At 36.7% G+C, this 21,405-nt stretch overlaps 1 protein-coding gene across 1 annotated transcript in view; it reads left to right on the forward strand.

Moving 5' to 3' along the window:
• The first annotated feature begins 3,110 nt into the window (after positions 1-3,110).
• Positions 3,111-21,405, forward strand: part of LAP3 (leucine aminopeptidase 3) — a 32,603-nt gene continuing 14,308 nt past the window's right edge. Inside the window, exons 1-9 of the mRNA XM_001369140.5 lie at positions 3,111-3,495; positions 5,449-5,564; positions 7,581-7,635; positions 9,060-9,165; positions 10,107-10,266; positions 11,638-11,802; positions 13,876-14,034; positions 17,431-17,555; positions 21,054-21,142. Of these exons, the coding sequence (XP_001369177.2) occupies positions 3,370-3,495; positions 5,449-5,564; positions 7,581-7,635; positions 9,060-9,165; positions 10,107-10,266; positions 11,638-11,802; positions 13,876-14,034; positions 17,431-17,555; positions 21,054-21,142 (1,101 nt within the window). The 5' untranslated portion in view covers positions 3,111-3,369. The remainder of the gene's footprint in view (positions 3,496-5,448; positions 5,565-7,580; positions 7,636-9,059; positions 9,166-10,106; positions 10,267-11,637; positions 11,803-13,875; positions 14,035-17,430; positions 17,556-21,053; positions 21,143-21,405) is intronic.

Consider the following 21,405-nt stretch of genomic DNA (forward strand, 5'->3'; position numbering starts at 1 on the left):
GATGTTAAAAGATCACTCTATTACAAATATGAATAACATGAAATAGGTTTTGAACAATGATACATACATACATAACCCAGTGGAATTGCTTGTCAGCTCTGGGAGGGGGGAGATGATAAAGGGGTGGGGAAAAATCATGAATCATGTAACCATAGACAAATATTATAAATAAAAAATAAAATAAAAAGTGATATCCTTTAAAAAAGACTAATAAGACACATATTTTTGGACATGGCCACTCTGGGAATTTGTTTTACTAGACTATGTATATTTGTGATCAGGACTTTTTCTTCTTTTTAATTGTTCAATTGGTGAGGGGAAGGTAGTGGAAGGAAGATATAATAAATAATTCTAAGAAGAAAAAATAAAGAGGAAAAGAAGCTATGTGTACAAAAGTTTTTATAGTCCTTAATAGCAAAAGAAGTAGAATTAGATAATGACAATGAATTGAAAACAACTGGGGAATGATTCAACAAATCATGGTATAATAATCTAATGAAAAAGCATTATGCCTTAAGAAATGAGAAAAGAGAAAGTTTCAGAGAAACTTGGGAAGACTTGTATGAACTTGCAAAGTAAAACGAATAGAATCAGGGGAACTTCTATAACATCATAAAAAACCCCAGTTTTTATATTTTCCCCTAATTACCTGTAAAACAATTTTTTAACATTCATTTTTTAAAGTTTTGAGTTCAAATTTTCTCCCCTCTGATCTTCCCTCCCTGACTCCCCCCCACCCCCAATGATAGTCAATCTGATAAAAATTTTACATTTGCAAACATGTAAAACATTTTTCCATTAGTCATTTTGTGGAACAAATCTCAAACAAAACCACAAAGAAAAGTGAATGAAATGTACTGTCTTTGGTCTGCATTCAGACTCCATTAATTCTTTCTCAGAAAGTAGATGGCATTTTTCATCATGAGTCTCTGAGATAGTCTTGATCACTGCATTGCTGGGAATAACTAGGTCATTCACAGTTGTTCGTCAAAAAATATTACTGCTACTGTGTACAATGTTCTTCTGGTTCTGTTCATTTCACTTTGCAACAGTTCATAGAAGTCTTTCCAAGTTTTCCAAAATAATCCTGCTTGTCATTTCTTATGATACAATAATATTCCCTTACAGTCACAACTCGTTTAGCCATTTCCCAATTTATGGACATTCCTTTAATTTCCAATTCTTTGCTCCCACAAAAGTGCTGCAATAAATATTTTGTACAAATAGATCCTTTTCTCTTTTTTGGATCTTTTTGGGATACAGACCTAATAGTGACATTGCTGGATCATAGGTTATGAAAAGTTGTAGAGTCTTTTGAGTATAGTTCCAAATTGCTCCTTTCATATTTTTGAGGTGAGTTTGTGATCTATGCCATTTAACTTTGATTTCTTGGTGTCTTCAGGAATCATTTATATAAAAACTATAGAAGGATATGATTCACTTTCTCTGGTTTGTTAGCTGTAAGGTCAATATTGATTGTTAAAGACAATACTGTACTAATTCTACCATTATTACTATAGAAAGCAGAAGGGGACCATTTCAAGGCTGAAGGCCATTTAAAATTTTTATGTTTCATGAACTGCCTTGGACAAAAAATTAAAAGTCAAGGGCAGTCTTCTGAAGATGAGTTTCTGCTCTTAGTCATGCTGGTTTTCGGAGAGCAGTCAGTCTAGATCCAGTCTTTCCAGTTTGATTCATTCCATATTAGTACTGGGTCTTTAACTATCAGGTAATATAATCTCATTTTACTATCGAAGGAAACCAAAACCCTAGTATTACCCTTCTGGCATAAACCCCAACTTTTCATGCTAGGATTGGCGTCCAAGCTTGTCTTCTTCCTGCTTGGAAAATGAGGGGGTTGGATGGAACAATATCTAAGATTCTTTCAACTCTAAGCTTCATGTTTTATTACTTTGTAACACTAACTGCCTATATAATCACAGATGAGTCATTCAAGACTTTAGCCACTCAAAGCCTCAGTTTCCTGAAGAGGGTTGGACTAGGTGATCTCAAAGGTCCCTTCCAGTTCTAAATCTTATTAACTCCTCTCTTCTCCTTACCCTTGTGGTATAGTGATCTGCAGTCAAGAACTCTGGCTCTGATACTCACTAGCTTTATGACAGGAGAGCGGCACTAAAATCCTGAATACTCTAGTACATTCTCTCACTAACTCACAGTGTAGTTAGGAGATAAGCCCACTATAACATAACCTTTTATGTACAATAAAAATCTGAGTTACTTTTCATTACAAGAGACTGTTTGTACTTAGCTTTCTATTTGTAGTCTTCAGGCAAAACATTTTCCATTATGTTGAAAACCCAGGCATGTACACAAACTAGTCTATGGGCCAACTTCCCTCTATTATTAACAAAGTTCTTATCAAAAGCAGTGATGTAAGGGAAATAACCCTGTTTCTGTTTCTTACTATGTACAGGATTCCAGGAAAATTGATTTTTGGTTCTCTGGAATGCAGTTTCACTTTTACAGTGAGAGAACTTGGAAGATATGATCATCTCTAAAATATTTTTCAACCTGGGATCTTATGATTCTACTAGGTCAGATTTCTAGAACTCACTTCCCTTTACCAAGTCAGACATAAGAAGCCAAGAGACTCCCAAAACACGATGAAACCAAGCTTCATCTTCCCTTGCAACAGTGTTGCAGTGCAGAGTACAGGCTTCAGAATTAGATGGCAGACTCAGTCAGTCAATAAGCATGAGTTAGGCGCCTCCTGTGTGCCAGACCACGGGCTAAGTGCTGGGGACACACAAAAAAGGTGAGCCAGGCCTGCCCTCAAAGGAGCTCCCTGGGAGGCTGGGGGAGGGAATGGTAATAAAGAACATGGACTCTGGAGGACCTGACTTCAAATACCAGGTCAGACCCAAATACCGAGGAACGTATGTAGACAAAGCCGGCCTCAGCTTCTCCATCTCTAACGGGAAGTGAGAGGGGTCTTTAAGGCCCTTCCGGACCGGAGATTCAAAGATCATGTAACGGGTGAGGTCGGCTCCGGCCTCCAAGACTCGTTACACTCCCCTAGGCAGTCAGCAAGCATAGAGCCGAGCGCAAAGAAAGGCCAAGCACTGTCTAAGACACCAGACAAATGCTGGAGTGGGTGCCCGTTCCAAGGCAGGCTGGCAAAGGGGATCCCATAGTTGTCCCTTCCCTTTGCCTCCCTAGAGCCAGGTCTACCAAGCGACTAGAGACCCTCCCATCCTCAGCGCGTCCGACGCCGCCGCCGGGCGGGGGACTGCGCGCGCCACACACGCTTCGTCCGGCCCGCCCCTTCTGTCCCCACCTCTGCCCCTGCGGGATTCCACCGCCTGCCCCGCCCGCACTACGCGCGCGCCCGAGGGCGGCCCCAACAAAATGCTGCTCTCGCTGCCTCTTCCGGCACTCAGAAGATTCGCGGTCTGCTGCGTAAGAGGGAAGCAGCGTGGGTGCCGGGGCTTTGTCGCTGCATCCCAGCTCAGCCATCGCGAAGCTATGACCAAGGTTGGGAACCCCGGTTCAGGTTTGGGGGTCGGGGTCAACGGGGGGCTCACGGGGCCACGTGTTCTCGCGGGATCGGGCGGCCGGAGCCAGAGCAGCTCCTGGGGCTTCAGGCAGTCAGGTTGGGAGCGGAATGTCCAGTGGGCCAAGGTGGCACCCGGGGGTGGGTAAACCCTGAGCGTCCGACCCCCTCGAATCTACAAAGTCCGAGCCGGCGGGCGCCCGGAGGCCATCTAGATCCGGAGTCCTTTCTGAGGTCTGCAAAGGAGTAGCCGTGCCCTTGGTTGGGAATCGGGGCGTCTTTCCGGCGCCCTCTCCTCAGCCCAAACATGTTATTTACTTCCACTGTTTAAACACTTTGTCTCGGGGAAAGAGTGTGGCGGCCTCGCCAGTTGGCCAGAAGGAGCCGGGACCTAGACAGTCTCAAAGCCCCGGAGTTCTACTGGGGAGGAAACTGAGGACCGCAAAGGAGAGGCCACTTAGCTGAGGGCCACCAGGCAGTCCTCCGGTCCAGAGCTTTCTGCTAGTCCTAACGCAGGCCCACTAGAGTTCCGCCCGGAACCGCCCTCCTAAGACGGAGGTCTCGAGTTGGAAGAAACTTACCGGACTAGCCAGAACATTCCCCCTCTTTTTGCAGAGAAGGGAACAAGCCCAGGGCGGCCGAAGGATTTGGCCTGGGTACCAGAAGAAGGAGTCGACCTGGGATTTGAGTTTTAGGGGTAAGAGGGTTAGCAGTGGAACTGTGTGTGAGCCAGCTAGTGGAAAGAAGCCTCTTCGTGGCCCTGGCCCCAGTTTTGTTCCGCTGCCAAAGAGAAGGGGGAAGCATGAGTTAGGAACCTTCCCAGAGCAGAGTGGACTACATTGCGTGGGAATAGAGGAGAAAGCCCAGAGGCCATCCAATGCAATCTGCCCATTTTACAGATAAGGAAACTATCCCAGAGAAGTTCCAGTGACTCACCCTAGGTCACACAGGTGCTACTTTAAGGGTCAGAGCTGATATTCTAACCAAAGGCCTGAGTGTTCTTATTTTCTGCCTCTCTCAGCATTAAATCTAAAGATATACTATGTAGATATGATTACTCAGTACTAGTATTATAAAATACTTTGTGACTCTTTCACATATGTATGGCTAACCTTTGATAAATCTCTTAGGGACCATAGACTTAGACTGGGAAGAATCTTAAATGACCAGCTAGTTCAACTTTTTTCTTTTCTGAAGACTGGGTTGAAGTCACCGGATAGTAAATTGCAGAGTCAGAATTTGAACCTAGATTCTCAGATTCCACATCCAGTGTTCTTTCTACTTTATAACACATAGCTTCACTGAAGCTGTTTCCTCTGGGGGAAAAAATGTGGATTAGATGGTGGCCATACATGTGCAATGCACTTAAAAGGGTTATTTTGAGGAAAATTGTAAACCTAATAGACTAAATCAATGTGAACTACTTTTCTTCCATGTCTTGGACCTACAAAATGGGGCAGAGAGGTGTGTTGTGGAAACAATGGACATCTGAGATCAGATGGGCCCTTTTTATAGTTTCGTTTAAGATTTTAAACATTTTAAAAATTAAATTAATAGAATCATGTGTAACAGTTGAAGGAACCTTAAAGATTAGTGAGTTAATTTTATCATTTTATAGATGAAGAAACTGGTCCTGAAGAGTTGGAGTACTTTATGACAGGCCACTGAGCTGCTCTGTGGTACATTTTTATTATGTAAATCACTGAACTGTAGGGAATTGGATTCAGCATTCATGACAAGAACTATCCATGGGCTTCCCTAAGATATGTATTACTAAAAGTCATATCATATGGTGGTAGCACTTGATTAAGATTGAAACCAAAATCACATTGTCATATGTTTCTAAAGATAATTCTCAGTTCTTGTTGGAATCATTTTGAAAGAAAAAACATTTCTATTGTGTATTCATGCTAGTCTTTTACATTTGTTTTTAGGGCCTTGTTTTAGGCATTTATGCCAAAGAAAAGGAAGATGATGCCCTTCAGTTTACAAGCGCAGGAGACAATTTTGACAAACTTGTATCTGGAAAGCTTAGAGAATTTTTGACCATGTAAGTTTTCATTCATTAAGGTCTGAAAAAATGATTTTCAATATTTTTAGAGAAAGTAACTGATTACACCATCATTTTGATTATCCCTACTAAAAAAGGAGGAAGACAATCCAAAATAATGTGTTTTTGATTTTAGAATGTGCTTTAGTGCTTCTATTTAAATATAGGTAGGTCTGCTTTTACATGAACTTGTAACCATTAAATAATGAAGCCACATGTGAAAGACTAGTAAGAATTGAAATTTTCCCCAACTTTCTCATTTCTTCCCAGTCTATGCTGGAGAAAAACAGAATCATTCTTCAGACTGATTGATAGAAAGGAAGAAAGCTCCAGCCTAAGTTGCCCTGCTTTTCCTTTTTGATTTGAGAAAGTAATGAAATATTTTGGTATAAAAATCCACTAATGAGAGTAAAATAAATTGATGGTACTGTCAGAAAAAGCTTTGACATCTGCTTAATTAGATCAAGAGTGAATCAGTTGCAGATAACTTTAAAAAAAAAAACTCACCACAATGAAAACTATTTTCAAATAATATGCTTTATTGCAAGTACTTTTCTCATACATTTTTGATACAGATAAAGAAAGTGAGGCTCAGAAGTGTGGAATTATTTGGCAACAGTCAGACAGCTTGTAAATGGCAGAGCTAGGACACAGACTTGGGTTTTTTGACTCCAAGCAAAGAGTCCTGTCTCTATGCCATATTTCTCATTTTAATTTTAATATTTATTTTTAGAATATTCTGGTCTCATTTGGTAGATTTTCAGGTTGATGTTAGATATAGCACTGGCCAAATGTATAAATATAAAATTGTTCATACCCCTACCCAGCATAGTTATCATATTAGGGCACCATCTGCAAGTCTGCTTCTTGGAATAGCCTCTTCTATCACTACCTTGAAAAACACGTTTCAGAACTAACCTAATACAATGCAACACACCTTAGGGTCTCTACCATGTGATTCATAACAGTTGCTGAGCCCTACCTACCTTGGGATAATCTCACATTATCTTCTGTTAGTAAATAGTTTATTATCCTTTTGTGAATAAGAACTTCCAAGTAGAATGTTTACATAGTAGTAATGATGTTTTGGAATGAGCCTCCTGTTAAATAGGCATTCATCTAGCTTTCTCAGTCATCTTGGTCAGTGTGATCCAGACTGAAAAATTCTTGCTGATGTAAACTTGGAATTTATTTGTTCAGTGAACATTTATTGCACATCTGTAATAGGCAAGGCATTTTACTAGGAGCTGGGGGAGGAAGAAGAATGCAAAGATAGTTTATGCCCACGCTGAAATTATATTCAGGAAACATTTATTAAACTCCCACTATTTACAAAGCATGGCACCAGCTTGCCAATGAATGTTGGTATCTAGAACTTCCTATGAAGATCATTGTCTGGCAGTGGGATGATAACATAGTGCCAAAAACTATTTTATGGAATAAATGAACAGAGAAGTACAGAACAAAGTGCTATGTAAATTCTGTGGGTTGTTAGCAATGGAGGGAGTCAAGGAGCCTTCCTGAGGTGCTTTTGAGCTAGACTTTAAACAATGGTAGGGTAGAAATTCATATGGTAAAGAAGGGGAGGAAAGAAGACAATATTGTGAAAAAAAAGGAATAGTGGCAGCAGAATGCAGGGCATGTTTCAGAGGAGAAAAATTGTCCTCTAAAGTAGCGATAATCAAATTCAAATAGAAATATATATGTACTTAGAAAACTACATATTGACATTACATTCTGTTTTTATTTTTGTTAACTGTCTCCTAATTACCAGCTCTGTGTTTTATACTTTTGCTCTAATGGAACAAAGCTAGGGGAAGGGAGGATGCATTGAATAGCCCATGAAAGCTGGAAAAGTTGGAGAGGGTTGAATGTGGGGCACAAGGTGCTGAATTGTATGTAGGAGTCAGTACAGAACTACTGGAACTCTTTGAGCAGAGAAATTATTTGCATGATATTCCTGTAAAAATGGAAGTTAGTCATCGTTTTTATAAACAAAACCATTTTTTCTTTTAGATCTGGGCCTCCACTGAAGGCAGGCAAAACACGTACATTTTATGGCCTTCATCAGGTAGGAATCAACAATATTGATAGTGATGATAATGTTTTACTTATATTAGGCTTTATAATTACATAGTGCTTTCAAATTTGCTAGTTGATTAATTTGCAGAGACACTTTTTGAGAATTCCTATGGCATATCATTCCAGTATTAAATAATCATGATTCTTTTCATATTGACTTTAATTTTTAAGTATACCACATTTTCTCATAGAATGTTGCTTCTTTTAAGTTTTATCTAATTTTTGTTATAAGCCTTTAATTTTTGTCATTTATTTCTCAGTAGATCTCTTGCCCTTCCCCTACCCCAAAATACATCATTGTATTTAAATTTTTAAAATTAAATTTTAAGGAGAAAAATAGTTTGAAAACCAACATACACTGCTTATATCTGAGAATATATGGAGTATTTCACCTCTGGTCATAGGATCACAGGTTTAGAGTTAGAAGGAACTTAAAGGACTCTCACTCAGTCCCACCCCTTCATAAAATAGACTAAGAATATTGAGGCTCAGAGACTGAGGCTTAACTGGCTAATGATGGAGAAGGAAGCACAATTTCCTCTCAATTCCTCAGGGCCAAGCTTAGTACAACTTTCAGTTGCTTTTTTTGGTTCTTTTTATTTACAATGTTATAGTTTTGTATTCACATCCCTTTCTGAATTCTTCATTTTCATTGTTTCTTTTTCATGTTTTTTCAATTGTGAACTTATTCATAGTTCATATTCATAAATATGCCACTGGTTTTTTTAGCCATTTCTCAATTGGTGGACCTCTACTTTTTTCTAGTATGAATATTTTTGTGTACTAGGGAACTTTTTCTTTCTTTGACCCAGTTTGTGTATATACATAGCCATTAAAATATATGGACACCTCAAAATTCCAAATTGCTTTCTAGAATATCCCTACTAACTGTATCTGTTTTTCTGTGATCCTTCTAATATTGACCATTGCCATCTTGGTATAAGGTGAAACAGCAGAGTTGTTTTGATTTGCATTTCTCTTGTCAGTCACTTTTGAAGCAATCTTTCATGTGGTGGTTATTGGTTTGTTATTCTTTCAAGAAACTTTTGTTCATATCCTTGGATTATTTGTCCATTGGAAAATGACCTAAAAGCTCTCTCTACTATACCCTGCTGCTGTTGGAAGACTTCTTTCTGTGGAACTCTCATAGTCAGAAATTTGGGGCTGTATTTCAGTAGCATTATTTCTAATAGGCACATGTAAAATTTTTTATGAGGTACAAGAAGCTAAAAGAAAGAAAAGTTACTATTGATTCTGCCCTATATTGGTCATGAGCAAGTAATAGAAGATGTTGGTGTGATGCATTCTATCTGTTTCCCTGAACATATAGGTTAGTTTGTTGCTTCTTAAAATGAAAGAGTGATGTTAGAAAACTAAAAAAAATAAATTTTGGTTTTTGTGTTTTTCACATAGGATTTCCCCAGTGTTGTTGTAGTTGGTCTAGGTAAAAAGACATCTGGGATAAATGACCTGGAAAATTGGAATGAAGGCAAAGAAAACATCCGAGTTGCTGTTGCAGGTTATTATCCTTTTAAAAAAATTTAATGTTCATAAAAAGTGGTCCTACAGGATCTTGGTGGATTTAGCTTTGGAAACTTCTTTTTCAAAATCTCCAAAAAAAGGATATTGTGAAATATTGTATCTTGGATGTGGGCTTAATGTCATGAATGTTGAAAATGTGGCAATTGAAGATTTAGTTTTAGTAACTTTGTGATGTGATTCTGCTTTTCTTTTATGAAAATAGTAATAGAAGACATATTACTACTATTTTACATATGAAGAAATGGAGACTCAGAAGTGAAACCCTTTGACACTCAGGGTCTTACGTGGCAGAGTCAGGATTTTAGATCTTATGTCCCCAAGGCTTGGTGTACTTTCCATTTTATTATATTTTTTGGAAAATGGGACAATTTTGGTATTTGATTATATGTCTATTTCTTTAACATAGCAGCTTCATTGTTCCACATCCTCTAAATAACATAAATTGAACACATCTGAAAATTAAAGCAATGAGAAGTAAAAATCTTTGAATGTCTATTTGTATATGATAATTATAGGCAAATATATATCAGCACAAGTTACTAGCAGCATAAAAGGAAATTGTGCAGGGAGATGATGGTTAAAAGATGCCACATAAAGTAATTTTAAAGTAGTAAAAAAATGAATGTTTGATCTTTGACATAAGCTGCATCATAAAATGCTTATTAAACTTATTTGCTAAAGCTTATGTTAAGTGAGTGCTTCATGATTTGAGTTCCTCAGGTTTTGCTGACCTGGATATTGAATCTTTGATGATGTGCCATGTTAATAATGGACTTTGCTCAGTTGCTTCATTGTTGCTTTGTGTCATTTCTGTCCAGTGAGCTTGGAGGAAATGTGGGAATTATTTAACTAAAACACTGTAGAGCTTTAGAAATTCCTTGTCTTTGATCTGCATTTAGTGAATGTTTGTCTTTTTAGCTGCATGCAGACAGATCCAGGACCTGGAGATTTCTTCTGTGGAAGTGGATCCCTGTGGAGATGCTCAAGCTGCTGCAGAAGGGGCTGTTCTTGGCCTCTATGAATTTGATGAGCTAAAGCAAAAAAAGAAGACTGTGGTTTCTGCTCAACTGTATGGAAGGTGGTAAAAACAGAACCAAATATGTGACATAGACTAAAAGAACAGTCGAATTTTAGAGTTTAAAAAGAAAAGGACCTTGGAGATTATCTAAAGCAGTAGTTTCAAACTCATTCGACTTAGAAAACCATGAATTAACATTGTCTATGTTGGATTGAAATTTCATTTTATTAAACATGGCCCAATTATGTATTAATCTAGTTCTTGTGCATTTGGGAGATGTTTGAATATAATATCTCTAATCAATGCCCTCTCAGTAAAAATGTCATAGCTGGAAGGAAGCATAGAGAGATCATCTGTTTTATTCCCTTCCTTCTACAGATACCAAAAGTGAGGCCCAGGTCAAACAACTTATTCAAAGTCACATAAGGTTGTAGGAGAGTGAGGGGGATGGGGGTGGATTTGATACAAATAATTTAATTTTTACTTTTCTTCTTTTACATTATTTTATGTGGCTCATTACTAACAATCTAACATGTCATAATTTAGTAGTTACAAAGTACCACAATTTTTATAAGTAATGTCTTCAATACTAGTATATTTTTGCAAAAACCTTACAAATTATTATTATTATTATTATTATTATTATTATTACTGAAAATAGTTGGTGAGACCCCCTCAATCTATTCTCCTGTAAAGACTACTAAGTGAAAAGTTTAGTAAACCGTAATGCTTTAGTTTCTGGCAGCTCAATTCAGAGGCCTATACTGTTTCCCTGTGCCCTTATTCATACCTGTTGAAACTATACTTTTGTGATAAAAGGAGAATGACATGTTAGAGCTGGCGGGCATCAGAAAGATAATCTTATCCAGTCTTCCATCATTTTCAGATGGGAAAATTGAACCATGGAGAGATTAGATGACTTGCCCAAACTCATGTGGCTAGTTTGTGGCATCTTGTTTGTGAATCTTGATAGAACTAGATTAGTTGTCTGACTTGCGCAGTCCAATGTGTTTTCCATTATACCATACTGCCTGTAGTGTGACAAAAGAAAAGTTCATGAAACACACAGTATTTTTTTTAATTCTCTCATTTTAAAATAAGATATGATAGTACAGGCCAAACGTTCTTCCAAATCTGGCTTAAGACCTGAATGTACCTTATAAGGAGTGTTTCATACACATATGTTCATATGATATATAATAATAAATATTAAATAATATGAATTATAAAAGAATATTCACATAATTATAATAATTGTAAGTTATAATACATTATAAATTATAAGTAATAAATATGCTCTATATGTTTAGTAATGCATTACATTTTCTGTCAAAGAGATCTCATTGATAATGTACTGATGGCCTATATAATAAAATGATCAATATTGAAGGAAAGACTTTTTATAATGACATTTTCCACAATTTAATTTAGTGGTAATGATGAAGCTTGGCAGAAAGGAGTTGTGTTTGCTAATGGACAGAACCTAGCCCGACATTTGATGGAAACACCAGCCAACAAAATGACTCCAACTAAATTTGCAGAAACCATTGAGCAGAAGCTCAAAAGTGTGAGCAACAACACCACAGTTCACATAAGGTTTGTTCAGATTTTTTCAGATTGCTATTCAAGTTATCAGTTTACATAATGTTGCCCTCATTTGCAGTGAATCCTTCTTCTGATTTAGCCTTTGAGCACAAATGGAGATAAGTATATAATATGAAATTGAGATTGATTTTGTAACAAGTGCTTGGAGAATATACCAAAATTGGTGGTGGTGGTGGTGATGATGATGATGGTGATGGTGATGGTGATGATGATTTATATAGCACTTTGAAATTGATAAAGAATTTCCCTTAAAGCTGCTTGTTTAAGGGAAATTCTTTATCAATTATTATCATTATTATATCTATTATTATTATTATTTATCTTTTCTAACATAAGTAATATTCCCATTTCACAGAAGAGACTTACCCTGAGCCATATGGAAAGCCATGTTGGGTCTAGGATTCAAATTCATGTCTCTTGACTACAAGTCTAGTACCATCTTCATTGCATCATCCTACTTCATGGTGACAGAACCATTCCCTAATTTCATTGACACTTTTTCTCATAGATTGTAGCCACTTCACCATTTCAGAAATAGGTTTGGCGATCTGTAGGTCTGGCCCCACAGCCTTCTTCAAAGTATCTCATCAACCTTCAGTTTGAAAAAGATTACTGATGAATCTCAGAAGCCCAATGTGTGACCAATTAGTGAGAAAGCTGGAGAAGGGTCAGGAGAAAGACCACCATGGTGGACTTTCTCCATTTTATCCAAAAAGATATGAAGAACTCTTAAATGCCTTGCTGATTTGCTTTTAAGATGCCTCTTTAATTATATGAATCAGTTTGTTACAAAATTCATAAAACAAATGCCTCTAGTATATTTAAGATAAAATTTGATTTATTAATTTTTCTGGGAACATAGCCATTATATAAACTGTAGTATTCCTTTAGGCTAGAATACTCAGTATAATGTCTGGTATGCTTTAATATGTGTTAGTCTTATAAATGGCACCTTGAGCAAAAACATCTTTTTTTCCCCATGAAAAGAAATTAGTTGATATTTTATGAAATGACACTGGATATTGCTCATATGTTTGTATGTGTTTATATGCAAGACTTCTATAAGAGGACAATTTTTAAATGTAGCTGATTGCTATTTTAAACTATAAAACACCCCAATTATTTCCTCTTTAAGTAACTTCTAAACATACCTTCTGCATATGTGTTATATATATGGATTTATATGTACTTATAAAATATATAGTGTATTCTTAAAGATGAAAGGCAATTTCTTCATTAGGCAATAATATTCTATTAGTTTTGTACAATTAGCAGTCAAATACAATGTGTTACTTCTTCTAAATAAGTCAGTCAGTGAAGGTAGAGTAAGTTGATGGAAAGTTTCAGCTGTAGGAATTACTGATATGTATAAGTCTTAACTTTCCCCTTTCTGTTTTAATGTCCTATTCCTGATAATGATCAGAAATTACCAGAATTCAGGCTTAATTTCTACATTGCAATGATAAATTATTATTAATGTTTAGCAAGGGCAGCTAGGGTAGTATGGTAGATAGAGAAAGACCTGAATTCATATGTGGCCTCAGGCATTAGCAGGGTCACCCTGTGCAAATCACAACCCTGTTGGCCTCAGTTTCTTTATCTATAAAATTGAGCTGAAGAAGGAAATAGCAAACTATTCCAGTATCTCTGCCAAGAAAATCCCAAATGGGGTCATGAAAACTCAGAACAATTGAAATGACCAAATGACAACAAATATTTAGCTACATTTGTATACGTAGATGATAGTCACAGGATCCAAGGATCTTAGGATTTAGAACTAGAAGTTACTTTATATTTCATGTAACTCAGCTCTCACATTTTACAGATAAGAAAACTCAGGGGATTTGTTGCCTTTAGCTATAGGGTTGAAACTATGAAAATGTATGCCTTTATTTCCCAAATCTAAAGTAAATCATAGGATTTTGAAAAACCATTTTCTAAAATGAATTAATATTTTAAGTACTGTTACTTAAAGTCTAGGAGTGAATATATTTATACCTTAAGATTTTTAAACTTATTCTGAAAAAAAAGTACATTCTAATTTTTTGTGTTTCTATCTTACAGGCCCCAATCTTGGATTGAGGAACAAGCAATGGGAGCCTTCTTAAGTGTGGCAAAAGGTTCTGATGAACCACCAGTCTTCTTAGAAATCCACTATAGGGGAAGTCCAAATGCAGATGACTCACCCTTGGTGTTTGTTGGGAAAGGAATCACCTTTGATAGGTAAATTTATAGAAATTGTATTTAAGTGAGCAAAGTAAAATGCTTTTTGGATTGGACCTCTGAGTTCATTGTATAGGGTGGAGTTTGAACCTTTACTAGTGCAGGGCCATAAAAATTTTGAATAAGACAAGGCCAAGAACAAGTTGCTGTGGCATACCAGAATGGTCTGGACATTGATTATTCAGACTTTTTGGGGAAAAGTTATTTTTCTACATTTTCTCCAAAAAGATATGATGAGAAAAGATCAAATGCCTTGCTGAAATTGAAATGTACTATAATTAGCACATTCCTCTGATCTCTAATAATTTAGTGACTATCCAAAAAAAGGAATGAGAAGTTGGTTTGGCAAGAACTATATTTAGTGAATCCATACTGGTTCCTAAAAATCACTTCCCTTTTTATTGCTTGTACACCATCTATTTAAAAGAATAAAAAAATCTAGAATTTTTCTGGAGACCAACGTCAAACTTTCATGATACATGATAAGATCTAAACTCATTCAAGATAGCTTGGTATTTTCTTTTGCCATCCTGTGATCTGTCATGCTCTTCATAAAAGTTTTTTTACCCTTTCCATTGTGTAGATCATTCTCCTTTGTTGATAAAGCAAGTGGAAGTTGATCTGATTTCTTTCATCTCTTTCTATCCTAAGCAATAGGCATCCTTTCCTTGTTTTACTTGTTACCTCTGAATGTAGCTAAAAATGTTCTTTTCATTGTTCTTAAATGCTTTGAAGATTGGTTTGTCTGGCCACTTTTTTGTTTGTGGTTCTGTAATCCTTTTAAAATATGAGTTCATTGCAGTTTCACAGATTTTATTAGATGTTTTCTCTTTGGGTAATTTATTCAGAAAACCTTTAGTGCTTGCTGTATAATCATTGTGCCAGTTATTGAAGGAAGTGATGCTAATGTTTAGGTATCTTTGGATTTATACCCTTCTGGAGTTTATAGTCTAGAAAGAAGATTCGACACATAGAAATCTCTGTTGTGCTTTTCTTTTTCATTGGAAACTTTCTTTTAAGAATTTCACTTCTGAGTACTTGCTATCCACTTTTATCTTCTCTTTGAGAAGCTTTTGCTATACCTATATTGTAAACTGGCCCTCCTAAAGTATTGTCATCTGGTTTGATTGGGAGAGTCTCAGCCTCCTCAGAATACAAGTATGCTGAGGCTAAATAATTAACTCAGATTTTTAAGAGCATTAACTCTTTTTATCCTTTTTGCTGCAATGGTTAGGATTAAGTTTTGTACTTTTTATTGCTCATTCCTACTTTAATGCCTCTCCTGTCCTTCTTAGGTGACTTAGAAAATACTCTCATTTTACTGGTTCTTTAGATAACAGAGCAGTCTCTCTTTGGTATCATACTGACTCTTTGATTGAAATAATATGTAAAGTTGAACCTGATAGGGTTTGGGACTTTGAATAGAGTATGGATAGACCCTCTGGGTATTAGCTATAGTAGGCAGAGAGGCCAAATACTGAGACTGTCTCTGCTAGCAGCTGTTCCTTTCTCTATGTGAGTAGTAGTAAAGTCTGTTAAAGCTCTGTGCAGGTGTTCATCCTGAACTCTCCTGTACTACAGATATATGGAGGTATCATCTGACTAGCTTTTGGCTATTAAGATTTCTTTTTTTTAAACCCTTACCTTCCATCTTGGAGTCAATACTGTGTATTGGCTCCAAGGCAGAAGAGTGGTAAGGGCTAGGCAATGGGGGTCAAGTGACTTGCCCAGGGTCACACAGCTGGGAAGTGTCTGAGGCCAGATTTGAACCTAGGACCTCCCATCTCTAGGACTGGCTCTCAATCCACTGAGCTACCCAGCTGCCCCCTTTGGCTATTAAGATTTCTAAGATGATAATAACCACAGTTATTTTGCAAGATTCTCACCACTTCTGCTTTACCAACCAGTTCTTCCTTATTGGTCAGAATGGAATTCTTAGTAATTCTCTTCTTGGTTTTATCTTCTGAGACATAAAATACTCTTCTTTCAGAGAATAATCAGAGCAACTGCTGACATTTATAGAGTCCTTTAAGATTTGCAAAAGTATATGGAAGATTTAATTTGGTCTGCACAATAATCCTTTGAGATAAATACTTCAGGTATAATTATCACCATTTTACAAGATGAGTCCCACAAAGATTGTGGTCACACAACTAGTAGTTAGCAAAAAAACATTTATTAAGTGTCTGTTGGGTGCCAGTACTGAGCTAATAAGCATAATAGTTTGTCATAAGTTAGGATTCAAACACAGATCTCTCCTCACAACAAGCCTACTGTTCTTTCTACTAAATGTATTTCCTCTTGGAAGTTCTTGCCTTCTGGATGTGTTTTTCTTTTCTTTTTCACACACATTTTGTTACTAATCCTTTCAATTTGCTATTTTGGGCATCTACAATTCTAAGAGTAAAAACAGCTTCTTGGCTTCCCAATTCTCAAACTGTACCCATGACATAAATGAAAATGATGAGCTCAGTTTTCCAGCTTAGCAAAGTGGCTAGTCAAAGTAGGAAATTAATGATAGAGTGGCTTGCATAGAACTTAGTTCCTGAACTAGTTGTAATTGTAACTTTCTCTAGTCTTGTCCTCTTATATACCCTTCTTTTTCCTTTCTATTGAGTTAAAATGCTCATTAAGAGATTTTCTAAGAGTAGGTTTGTGATGTGTAGATTCTAATTCCTTAGTCATTGTTATTTGACCACTTGGTAGCATGGTCATTGGTTCTTATACATTAGAATTAGTTTGGGTTGGTAATTTGACATTAAGATGTGTATTTCTCAATTTTAGAGTGTTCTCTTTTGGAAGACTTAATGCACATTGGTGAGGTGTATAAAAGGGAGAAAATTAATATGCTGCTTTCATAGGGGATAGAGACATGAAACCTATTTATTTTGTGTACACAGAGCTTCCAGGCACAATTTTAAGGCTGCTTGACCTCTCAGTTAACTGGATAAGTGGACTACTTCCATAAAACTAGAGGTTAGGATTATGAATAGATGTAAAAATCAGCAGCATAGAAATGATTGAATCCGTGGGACTGATGAGGTCGCCAAGTGCAATAGTTTATTGGGCTAATGAGATAAAAGATAATATTGAGCGGTTGTAGAAATTGTAGACCCCAATCCAATAAACTTTGTCACAGCTCTAAGAGACTTGTCTGCATGGTTCTTGGATGGGATTGGTCCTCCTGTAAATCCCAAGTCCATTCCAATTGCCCCATTCAGCAACCTACGAGCCACAGAGTGTGACATGTTGATTGTGGCAAAATTGAAAACTTATTTGTCTTTTAAGTAAGGATTCTAAATTTTTGTTTTCAGATTTAGTAAGTGACACTGGGCACATCCGTCTATAATTGAGACCGATTTACTATTGATGTTGTTATTCTCTGTTTTTCACTAGTGGTGGCATCTCAATCAAACCTGCTGCAAACATGGATCTCATGAGAGCTGACATGGGAGGGGCAGCAACCATATGTTCAACCATCATAACAGCAGCAACTCTAAAATTACCACTTAATCTTATTGGTAAGTTAGGGGTGAGGAAAAGGAATTGGAGAATATTAGAAATATCTGGCTATCTTGGAGAACTTGGGTGAAATCGTCTGTATTGGGTTTAATTAAATAATGGGTTTAATTTAGTATGTGGACTAATTAGGATCTTAGTAAATAGGAATAGGGTAGAAATAGTGAGGGGTACCTTTAGGAGCCAGCTGGAATCTTGGGGAGAGTTCCTGTGGGGAATTCTGAGGAGCTTTAGGGACTGTTGGTATCCAACTGCTAGGCACTCTTGGAGTGAGGGTTTACTCTTGAGAGGGGGGTTAGATTTTGCTCTCTGGAAAACTGTGGAAAACTGAGTGGCAGTTGAAAGAGGTGAACAGGTTGGAGTTTGGGGAATAAGTTTCTGAAAGAAGACCAACTGAAAAAAGAAAGAAAGACCGTTTTCCTCAGTGTGGCTGCAGAGTGAGGCAGGCCGACTGAGGCCTACCAAAACATAGCAGAATCCTAGCTAGGCCCTGAAAAGAGCTAGCAGTTGGAAGAGTGAGCTGGAAAGAATACAAGGAGACAATAACTGTAAACTGCATATAAGGAGATTATTAATTAGTATAGGTTATTTAGAATAGATACTGGGGATTAGTGATAGTGTAAGGAATTTTAGGAGGCTCGAGTTTCTTGGCAGGAAGACAGTTCTTGAGAACCAGTGGTGTGGGAAAAGTTTTATTTTCCCTTTAGAATAGGGACTATTTATTTATTCCTTTGTTTAACACTCCTTCCCTTCCTTAAACCCTTTGAAGAAATATTAAATAAGTTTGTAAAAGCTATCTCCAGTAAGTTTTACTCAGCCATCTGAGTAGGCCCAAACTGTTTCCAAAAAGCCTTAGCTAGCTGGCTTTCAGACGACAACTAAAGTTAAGAAAAGATACTGTATCCCAATTTCCACCCAAAATTTTGTTATAGAAACAAGTGGAAAAAATAGTGGAAGGTTTCCATTGTGATTCCTAAAAACTACTCAGACTGTACTTTAGAAGATTTGATTTAGCTATTCCCTTATTGTAACAATGGAGATACTTGATCTAACAAGAATCAGGAATATATTGGGAACTTTTAAAATTACTCCACCCTAATTAGACATACTTTAGGGGAAGATAAAGTTGTAAACTCCTGATTGAACAATGAAAGTACTTAACTCATACCTTATAGCGAAGCTAGATCCTTAAGCTAGGACTATTTTTAGCTCTAATACAAAAAGGTGCTAAGTACCTGTAAAGGTTAAATTAATCACCAAAAGGTCAAGTAACTCACAAAAGGCAAGCTTAACAAAGAGGTGTGAAGTACCTCAGAAGATAAAATCTAACCAGAGAAGGTGAGAACTAAAGAGTGATGAGAACTAAGAATGGGAAGTCCTGGAAAAAAGCATATACTGTGATTGGTAGATGTAAAAATTTAGGGGAGGTGAGAGAAAATTTCTTTAAAAGGAAAGGGGTAAAAGGTCAGTTGAAGAAATTCAGTTTGGAGTGGAGATAATTCTGAACACAGTTCAGGAGATTGAGTTCAGTGGAGGACTGGAACCCAGCTTGGAGACGGTCTCGTGGTGAGTGATAAGACTGACTCCCTTACCCTTAGGCTCAGGGAGGCCACTTTGGCTAAGGTCTTTAACTACTGCTTGGCTCGGCCTGAGCCAGAGCAGTTTAAATTAATTAATTTTAAATTAATTAATATTCTCTCTCTCTCTCTCTCTCTCTCTCTCTCTCTCTCTCTCTCTCTCTATATATATATATATATATATATATATATATATATATATATATATATATATATAATTCCCAACTGACTTGGGTATTTTATTATTTGGGAATTTTCCCTGGCGACCAATTACTTATATTTAAGTCAAAACACTAAAATTATCCTTACACCATTGCTGTCTTGGCAACTGTGCATAGATTTTCAGAGAATTCATTGCACTGAGATGAAGGTTGACAAGGGTGGGATCTTAGATCTAGAGCTGGGAAGGACATTAAAAGTCATCTATTTCACACCCTTGCATTTATAAAGAAATGGAGATCCCTAGGAAGGTGAGGCAATTTGCACGAAATTATATCAGTAGCAAATAGCAGAAATGGGATGGACTCTAAATATGAATAGGTTAGTGTCAGTTCAGAAGGAATTTTCTGGTGTAGTAGCCCTAGCAATCCTTGGCAAGCAGTGCTCTTAAGACATTTGTATCAATGTATGCATTAGATGAAAGCTGAAAAATCACACTTTAAATATTTGCAAATGACATGAAACTGGGAGAATGGCTAAAAATGGATGAATTGAAAATTCTAATAATTTTGATGGGCTAGAATGGTGGGTTAAATCAAGGTGAAATTGAAGAGGGATAAATGTAAAGTTATTTGCTTGGATTAAAAGGTTCAACTTTTACAACAATGTATATGGAATGAAAAACCACAAGACAAAAATGAATGCTACAAAATTACAAAAGAACAAGCATGGCCCCAAGGATGAGAGATGAGAAGACGCTCCTTTTATTAACATATGTATATTTTTTCAAACCTTTTCCTAGTATTGATTGATTTGCTGATTTTTCCCTTTCATCTTCCTCTCTCTCTTTTATTTTCATTAATTTTTAAAAAACCTTTTTTTTTAATGTGAGATAACTCTCTCAGAGGGAAGAAGTAAGGAAAACTAGAAGATATTCTGAAGTTATTTGAATAAAATAAAAATTATGTTGAATTTTTAAAAAAGTTTTATTCAAAGTCTAGAATGTGAGAGATTTGGTTAGGTCATTGTAAAAAATATTTAGGTGGCCTTAGTGAATTGCAAACTTATTGTGGACTAACAGGTGGCACATCACTGAAAAATTAATATTGCATTGAGTTTAATGCCCACAATGGAGGAGATATTACTCCTACTGTATTCTGTTTTACTCTTACATATATTGGTTACTCTATACCTGCAATACTACAATTATTTCTTGCTCTGCATTTATTTTACATTGTCCTTGCTTTGGTTAATATATGTTAGGAGTTGTCTCTATTGAGGAATCTGAAGCTTCTCAGATCCAAAAATGTTAGTTTCTGCTTTTTTTTTAATCTCTTTTCCTGCTCCTCTGCCCTACACTACCTACTGTGATATTAATTACTCTCTAGAAGGTTGATAAATGCTATCATTGATTCCAGAAAAGGCTTTTAAAATTCACTAGCATTATTCCTAGGCAAGCAGAATGCTCATTTTTTTATTCCTAAAATAAATTGTATGATATTATACAGATGATTTGATTTAAAGAGCAAGTAGCTTACTTTTGCCAAAACATTGACTTGTCCCAAGTTTTCCAGCTGGAGTTTTCCTTAAAAGAGAATTGTCCGAGGATGGTATAGGAGAGACAGTAATATCTCAGTGATATTATAGGATAATCCTTTACCCCCTCATGAAGGAAAAGGTAGCTAAGTTGTTCTTTGTACAGTTCTGTGCTTTAGTAGTTAGTAAAATGCTTATTGTTCATGTATATGCTTAATTTCCCCTCAGGTTTGGCTCCACTTTGTGAAAATATGCCTAGTGGGAAGGCAAACAAACCAGGAGATGTTGTCACGGCAAAGAATGGGAAGACTATACAGGTATTTACAGATGGTTGCTGTGTATTCTGATTGAGCAATCATGTAATGAATTATCCAGGGATGTGAAAGTGCTTTGGAAGGATGTAAAACATTCTGCAAATCTACCCTGGTGCTGGTCTTTTCAGGATCAGAATTCTCCCATGTCTCCTTCCCAATACCACCTCTCAAGCACACAGTTTAGCATAACTTTGCAAGTAATCTTATAATGGAAAGAACATAAGACTTGGAGAGAGGGGTTGGAGGGATTGAATCCTGTAACACTT

This window comes from Monodelphis domestica, chromosome 6 (genome assembly GCF_027887165.1).
Source record: "Monodelphis domestica isolate mMonDom1 chromosome 6, mMonDom1.pri, whole genome shotgun sequence".
NCBI lineage: Eukaryota > Metazoa > Chordata > Mammalia > Didelphimorphia > Didelphidae > Monodelphis > Monodelphis domestica.